The 8,656-nt window shown below is 37.1% G+C and overlaps 1 protein-coding gene across 2 annotated transcripts; it reads right to left on the reverse strand.

Moving 5' to 3' along the window:
* Positions 1 to 980: 980 nt before the first annotated feature.
* Positions 981 to 4,153, reverse strand: LOC104243289 (ankyrin repeat-containing protein At5g02620-like). Of its 2 annotated transcripts, none has more exons than XM_009798468.2 (4): positions 3,902 to 4,153; positions 3,110 to 3,654; positions 2,587 to 2,996; positions 981 to 2,028 (listed from the first exon to the last, which is right to left on the reverse strand). In XM_009798468.2, the coding sequence occupies exons 2-4, from the start codon at positions 3,426 to 3,428 to the stop codon at positions 1,150 to 1,152; spliced, it is 1,608 nt and encodes a 535-aa protein (XP_009796770.1). In that variant the 5' UTR covers positions 3,429 to 3,654; positions 3,902 to 4,153; the 3' UTR covers positions 981 to 1,149. The 2 variants fall into 2 exon arrangements, with proteins under 2 accessions (XP_009796770.1, XP_070003597.1); XM_070147496.1 differs by having other exon boundaries at positions 3,110 to 3,657; positions 3,902 to 4,126.
* Positions 4,154 to 8,656: the final 4,503 nt, after the last annotated feature.

Raw genomic sequence — 8,656 nt, forward strand, 5'->3', positions numbered from 1 at the left:
TATCTAAAGATCAGTCTCCTAAGACTGATGAAGAGATAGAAAAGATGAAGGCGGTCCCTTATGCATCAGCTGTGGGGAGCCTCATGTATGCTATGTTATGCACTAGGCCTGATATCTGCTTTGCCGTTGGCGTTGTTAGCAGATTTCAGTCTAATCCTGGGAAAGAGCATTGGATGGCGGTTAAACATATAATCAAGTACCTGAAAAGGACTAGGGATTACATGTTGATCTACCATTCAGATGACCTGGTACCTATTGGGTATACTGATTCGGATTTCCAATCAGACAGAGATTCTAGAAAATCTTAAGTCCACTCTCGGTCAAACTCCTATATTTTCAACTTCGCCATAAACCTAATTCAACTACGGAACTCCAAGTCACAATCCGGACACGCTCCTAAGACCAAAATCATCCAACGAAGCTAGCGGAACCATCGCAACTCCAATCCGGAGCCATTTACACACAAGTCAACATCCGGTCAACCTTTTCAATTTAATCTTCCAACCTTGAGACTAAGTGTCTCAATTCATTCCGAAACCTCTACGGACTTGAACCAACTACCCCTACAAGTCACATAACAGCTGTAAAGCATAAAATGAGCAGTAAACGGGGGAACGGGGTTACAACTCTCAAAACGACCGACCGGGTCGTCACAAAACTGGTTCGCGGTTGATTGGCTCTTCGCAATTGAAGTTGTCACATTTGCCTGCTGCTTTCCATCTCTACTTCAAGAAGAGAAAATACCATCATAATGTATGGTTAAATCCATATCTAAATTGTATAGCAAAAAAGGGGATCCTAGAGAAAAATCCGCTGTAGATAATTTGACTGCAAGAGGCCATGGTTCCTGTGCTGAGGCCTTTATTTTCTTCCACATTTTTGAACTCCTAGTCGGTCTTCCCATGTAAAGGCTTCTCCGTCCGGGATAGTGTTTACACCAAATTAAGTAATTTAATCGTAAGAGTTGAATACATTACCAGTAAAGTGATAACTGTGTATATAAAATATAAATGGCTTGCATGATCAATTTTGGTTTGGTATAAACACGAGTGCAGATAATGCGGTAAGAGCCTATAATCTCCTGCACATGAAGGTAAAGCCAAGGATCCAGCACCCAAGAAGAAGGATAGGATTTACAAGGATGCCTTTCTATATAGCATACATTTTCTTGTATTCATTGTTCAGAACATCTGAATCAGAGACGACTGAGGCTGACCAGGACAAGGACCTGCTGGCCAGAGAGTTCTTTCGGATGTTCCTCTTGTTTGAGGATTCTATCCTATGCATTATGACCCAATAACACAGTGTACCTAGTGTTGCAACTAATATGATTGTTCCTATAATAGTGACTACAACAGCCAGCCACTTCTCATTCTTGCCTACCACAACAAATGATAGAGCCAAGAAAGCCACTGAAATAAGTACACATGCCAACCACATAAGCTTGTTTATGATAGCCATCATCTGCTTCTTTGCTTTGCTTTCTATCACCACTATTGATGTCTGAACAATCACAACTGCAAGAGATATGAATAAGGCGATAGAGTCAAGGACAAAGAATATAAGAAATAAGGGACTTGGTGCTATATTTGCTTCTCCAAGGGAATGGCCTGGTGGGATGTCTTCTGGATACTCAATGTATTGTCCCGGGACAGAAAAAATCGCTGCATAGGCGACTGTGGCAATGAGTACAGCTACAACTGTGGTAGAATTAATGGCATTGTTAAGGCCTTCAGCATGCATTTTATCTATACGTTTGGCAATGTCATGTATACGTTTTCTTGTCCGTCGCGTATGTTCCATTTGATAATGCACTTCATGTTTTATATCACTAACAGTTTGCTTCAACTCTCTTGCTGGATTTGTTGCCTGAGGTTTGATGGCTCGGATACTTTGTACACCTGATTCTTGTAGGATGGCTGCAATATTGACCTGTCCCATTTTCTCTGCAGTGTCAATGGCTGTTTCGTTGGACCTATTTACAGCTTTAGTGTCCGTCTCTTTCTGCCCAAGCAGCAACTTAACAATCTGCATAAGTCGAAGCAAATATGGGGTGACTGCACAGCAATGGCCTCACTACATTGACAACTTTTTAAGAACATTTTTCAAGAACCTATGCTCATTTACACATAATGTTGTGCATGGGGTGAGAAAAGTATCAATTTTGTCCATTACCCCTAAATGACCAAGTTTTTCAACAAAAGCATCCCAAACTCGCATCCCATTGACACATTCTGTTTCCTCTTTTATTTGTTTGTCATAATCATTATTTCACCAAATAAATCCTGCATCCACTGGCCAGTCATTGATTTTCTAGTATCCTCTTTGAAAAGAGGAAAAAGTGCAGAAAAAGTCGAGGGATTTAACTAATATACAATTGACAATGTAAAGTATTTTTACCTATTACTATTACAGTAGGTTACGTGCCTTATTTTTCAGCTTACTGATCTCACTTTTTATGGACGATTATTTGTAATTATCTTTTACCAACCTAATAGTGTAAAAAGTCAGTTAGACTCGAAGTCAATAAACTAACTCCGAAGACTCTAAACAACAACAAAATCTATAGGCAAGAAAACAGCATACCTGAGCCCTTCCTTTCCGGGCTGCAATATGCAATGCTGTATTGCCCTTTGTGTCGGCCATATTTATCGATTTAGCATCTGCTCTAATCAGCTCCTCTACAACCTCAAGATTTTGTCCTTTGACAGCCATGTGAAGAGCAGTCTGCCCTTTCTTATCCATCCGGCTCGCGATCCCCCGCTCCTTATTCAAAAGGGCCTTCACAACCTGCACATGTCCATTTCTGGCAGCAGAATGAAGTGCTGTTTTCCCATTACTTCTAGCAATAGTGGCCAAACTTTTCTCTGCTTCTAATAAGTAATTCACCACCTCAATATGCCCTTGGTTTGCTGCACTATGCAAAGCTGTTGTATTTGCATTATCAACAGTCATTGACAGCTCAGGATGTGGTCCCATTAGCACCTTCACCACATCTGCAACACAATAGCAAAAGAAAAAAGTTCATCCAAAAATCTACTACTAGTATAAAACTAGAATAAGAGAATAGAGTAGCAAAATAGAGCTGTTTATACTAGCATCAACATACCCAAATCCCCTTGTTTAGCAGCAATGTGCAGCGCATCAAATCCGTTCCTTGCTTTGATTCCAGCAGCAACAAGATCATAGTAGTTGATCATCTCCTTAACTAACTCATAATAACCATATTCTGCTGAAACATACAAAGGGGTCTCTCCAGCTGAATTTTGCTTTATCAACAGCTCTTCCAATTCTTCCTTTCCCTTGTTATCGATAATCTCTCTTATTTCAACAAGATTTCCTGCTCTAGCCAATGAATGCAAGACAGTGTCCTCACGTTTCCCCGTTAATTGTTTCTTCATCGTTTTTGGGGGCACAGATGCCTCCATCTTATTCAATTGTTCCAAAATTTCACCCTTTGGCTTAAAATTACGAATCCTTAACCAACAGCCTCTTCTTCTTTCCCTCAAACACCCAGATCAGCAATAGCATTTTTCAACACTAAGAAAGATTCAGAAACCGAAAAGAGTAACTTTTATAAACCTGAAGCATCCTATGACAATCATACACTGCTGGATTCTTCAAAAGGCATAATCTTAAGCAGAAATCAATGTCCTGCTAACAACAATAACAAAATCTTAACTATGTTTTTCCATAAAAAGAACAACATTCATTAATATTAATATCACTGTTTACTCTTTAGTTAATCATCATTCTACAATTGGAGAAAACTGAAAATCTTCTCTCTATTTGTTTTATACTCCTATATAGCTAATTATTCCTATTGTCTTGTCCTTCTTCTTTAATGCATTACACCTAAAAAGAATACCATTTTGGTAAAGCAAAAGACAATAACATTTACCTGGATATGAAGTAACTTCCATAGTATAAAGAGCTGTATCTGTATATGATGAAAAAAAAACCTGTTTATTGGTTTTCCAGAGATGGAAGAAAAGCTCTAGAGGTTGATATAATTTGAACAAGTTGAGAAAAATATTAGAGGAGGCAACATGTATGCAAATGCAACACACAAACTTGTATGTTAATATAATATAATATGGGGAGACACAACTCTGAAGAACCAAAAGGATGCCACTTTTGTAAAGTTAGTGATGATGAAGATGAATGGTTTCAAACTTTATATTATATTCAGAATTAAAAACTTGAAAATGTGCTTAATTATGTGGATCATCCCTTTACTTGTAATTTTCTATATCACATAAGTTTTCCTTTATTTACATGAACCGACCAACTTACACTCTAAATAATTATTGTAACTATGAAAATGATCAGAGTTTAATCTATTTTAAAGCCTGCTAATATTATTGAACATATATTTAATAATAATAATAATAATATTTTAGTAAATTAAGTACGTAATACGTTTACTATTCAAGGGACAATTAGTTATTTTACGTAGCAAACTAGATTGGTTACTAAAACTTTAGAATGTAGATTTTGTCATTTTTAAAATTAAAGGTATAAAAGAGGTGACTGTTATTGAAAGAAATCCAAGTAGAGTCTCTGTATATAGTGGTTATTTTGAAATTAACTTAAGATAAAACAGGAAAAGGCAAATTAAAAAAGAGAAGCTAATGCCACTGATGATAGGGGGCAGAACCAAGGCCCCATTTTTTTTTTTTTTGCAAGAAATGACCTTTTTACACATTTTTATTTTTTACTTTTAGTTTTCACGATTAACAACAAGTGGAAAAAGTCAGAGACAGACCTATGCTTAGAGCATAGAGTTCACCGAATCTCGTTAACTTTGATAGAAATTCTAAATGTATATGTGAATTTACGGTGAAAACGGTCATATACCTTACTTGAAACCGCTAAGATCAAAGTTAGATAAGTGTATTGGTTGAATAGTCCGTTCATGTGGCCCGCCACCTTCAAATCCTAGGTCCGCCTCTGAAAAAAGTTATAAGCCCTATAAATTGAAACTATACATTTGGAACAAAATGATCGTAAAATAATCTTTTATGGCAATGCAAGACGACTATGTGCTTGATTAATTTTATTTTTTTCTCGAATATTCATTTATCAATTGTGAATGATATTCACTAATAATACAAATTTCATCATCCTAATCATGTCCAACAGTAGACAACTCGGATGTTACTTATTCATTTTTTCCAAAAAAAAAAAAAGAATTTAATTAATTAATTTCTTGTCTATTGGACTTCATGCTGAGAAACATCCTAAAGCAGAGAGCATATCCATCTCAAATCTCATTAATTTCTTTATATATGGAACTTGGATAGCGAGGCGCCTTTGAGGATTTTCTCAACATTAATTTAGCATGCAATATTTTTTTAATAGTCTAGTGTATAATTATCTCTTAAATCAATAATCGAAGTATTATTTATATAGAAATATATATATATATCAATTATCACTTATAATTGCTAATAATCTAATAAATTTAAAATTTCTGAATAAACATTATCTAGTACTAAACTTGATATAAAATTGAGGAGTTGAAGAAGTAGAAATTAATAAAGTCAAGTCTAAGCTAAGAGCGATTGCTTTCATTTATTAGTGGTTGTGATAAACTCAGCAGTTTATCAAAATAAAATTAAAATAACAAGAAATTAAAGAAACAAAAAACTTGTAATATCGGAGGATGATTTGTTTATCAAGTTGTGCAATAAACCATGGCGATGAATGTTCGAATCAACCCATAATTTTAATTTGGGGACATCAAAAGCAAGAAAATGTTTGTTTTCCTTAGTGATGAAGACTTGGGTTGGGCAAAGTGGGATGAAAAAAAGGGAATACCCCACAGAATCAAACTTTAAAGTTAAGTCTTTTGTCTAAAGTGGTATTTGGGAAGGGGTAAGGGGGGCATGTGGGTATTCTGTAATCCACCCCTTTTCATTTTTCAATTACAGAAAAGTGGGCTAGAATTCATCCCATCACCTAATATATTAGTCATTGGAATATATATATATATATAGATTGGTATATCTATGATTTGAGATTTATTAGCATAAAGACAATTCTCTGAAATCTCCTTTAGATCATCTAGAAACCCACGCAGGGAAACATGTATTAGCAATGGGACTTGTAAATAATTTTTGTATGAAATTATAGTGGCTTTAAGACTTTATATTATATCTCAAATTAATATTCTTTTGTTTTATTTTCGAGCGGTATAGTGTCTATATACATATCTTTTTTAAAAAAATATCATGTAATTAATCATAAACTGAACTTTTTTGCAAAACAATGTCATTTAGTAAAGAGTGTCTCTTACATTGCTTTAGAAGAATATTAGAAGAAAAGAGTTGAATATCATCCCTTCAAATGGAGTAAGTAACATGATTAGCACAGCAATTAGAATAAATCACCCGACAATTACTGAAAACCTTCCAATAAAACATTTAATAATCAGTAGATTATAAGCTTCTGATTCCTCTTAATCCTAACAAGCATAGAAAAAGGCAGTTTTATTTCGTTCTTAAACGGCCGAAACTAACAATCATCAACCATGACCAATAAATCATAATAAATCCATATATATGAAGAATAATTTTAGAATCTGAATCATTTATATGTTGACACAGTACAATAGCATGTGTTGTGAGTAGCTGCTGATTCAAATACTCATTGACATTCTGCCATGTTATCAATTATGTCCCAAAAAATTCTTATGAGATCCAAAAAAGAAGAAGAAAAAAAAAACATAAGAAATACTATATGAATAAGTAAAATTTTACAAAGTAGAGAAAAAGAGAGTAAACCAATGGCTGAAGCAAATGCGTTCATATTTGATAGTCCTGTAACTTTATCTAAATTTAAAAAGTTATCAATGTGTTAACTTCTGCTGATGAATAACATAATGATCACTTACTTGCAGAGTTCTCATGATCTCAAGTCTTGCAAAACACACCTACCACTTCACTGCACAATAAATGTTATGCAGAGTCTTCCTAAGATTCCTTGGAAGGGCGACGTAAGCTAAGCAACTGATGTCTGTGCAGTTACTGTCCGCCAACTGAGGTCCCCTCCATACGCTAGACGAGATTGTTAGTGCCGTACGAGAAAATCAATGTCAAGAGTAATTGAGAGAACGGAAATGAGAATTGAAAATGAAAGAAAGCTTGATTGCATTAATGAAAGTTATTACAGAAAGGCAACGGGGTGTCGAGGGGGAGAGACACAAGTACAGAGAATTGTTTGCTTGCTAGAAAGTTTTGAATGCGTGATCCCCCCTAATAATGCTTAAAAAAATAAACCAAAGCTACAAGACTAGACTTGATTAAGCTAGAGAAACATAATGGAAGTACAAGGAATAAAACTACTCTATATTTACAATGAAAAGGACTTAGTTTTCTACAAGGCAGAAATAGGTCCGTTGTCAGCAGCATAGTCTTTGGCATCAGGGTCTGCGCGCGCGGCGCTATTGGCATCTGCCTGCGGTTGGGCGCTGGCGAGGGATATCGGTGGGGCGACAGAGGCACATGCGCTCTTGTCACTTGGCACGGCCAAGACCACGGGGTCGTCTGTGGTGCTAGGCATTGGGAGGCTTGCTAGGACGCTACGGGGCACGCCCAAGGGGTCATGGGGCATGGCTGGAAAGCCTCCCATGACATTCTCTCCCACATTAGTTGGTGACGTACGTCCTCAATGCCTTACTTGCAAGATAATCTTCAATTAGGCTCTTGTAGGCTTTGAGGTTCGTTCCCCTCTCCCAAGTATTCTCCTCTGCATCACAGCCCTGCCATTTCACCAGGAACTCTTGGTGATCTTTCCTTGAGGCATGAATCACTCTATCATCAAGGATAGCTTCAACACGCCTTTTTCCGGTTGAATTGGGACCTCGAATACTCGGTATTGTGAGCTGGCTCCGTGAAGGATCCTCTGTGTCTTCCCGAAAAAGTTTCAGGATGCTGACATGGAAGACAAGATGAATTTTCCACTAAGCTGGGGTATCCACCTGGTATGCAACTTTCCCAATGCGCCTTTCAATGGACAATGGTCCAATGCATTTTTGAATTGGCGAGGGTCATGGACCCCCGCAAATAAGTACCGCTTTGCAATTTTGACCATCACTTTGTCTCCTACTTAGTATTCAACAAAGCGACGATTCTGATCAGTATGCCTCTTCATCCGCTTTTGAGACTTGACAAGATAGCTCCGCACTATCTCCAAATTTCGCTTTCACTCTTTTGAGAAGCTAGCAGCTCGAGGAGATTTAGATATATTTGGTGCATTGACTGTGTGTGGGAGTAGCGGTTGCTGTCCGGTAACAATTTCAAAAGCGCTTTTATTTGCACTAGAGCTCTTTTGTGAATTGAAACACAGTTGAGCGGCATCCAGAAGCTTCACCCAATTCTTCTGCGATCCGGTTACAAAGTGGCAGAGATATTACTCCAACATACCATTGAACCGCTCCGTCTGGCCATCAGATTGCAGATGAATCTTGAGCTATGACTCAACTTTGACCCAAGGCACTTAAAGAGTTGGGTCCAAAAGTTGCTAGTGAAGCGTGAGTCGCGATCACTAACAATGTCTTTGGGCAGGCCCCAATATTTGACGACATGAGAGAAGAAGAGTCGAGTTGTATCTTCTGCTGATATATATTGTGGGGCGGCAATAAAGGTAGCAT

The sequence above is a fragment of the Nicotiana sylvestris genome, chromosome 6 (assembly GCF_000393655.2).
Source record: "Nicotiana sylvestris chromosome 6, ASM39365v2, whole genome shotgun sequence".
Lineage (NCBI taxonomy): Eukaryota > Viridiplantae > Streptophyta > Magnoliopsida > Solanales > Solanaceae > Nicotiana > Nicotiana sylvestris.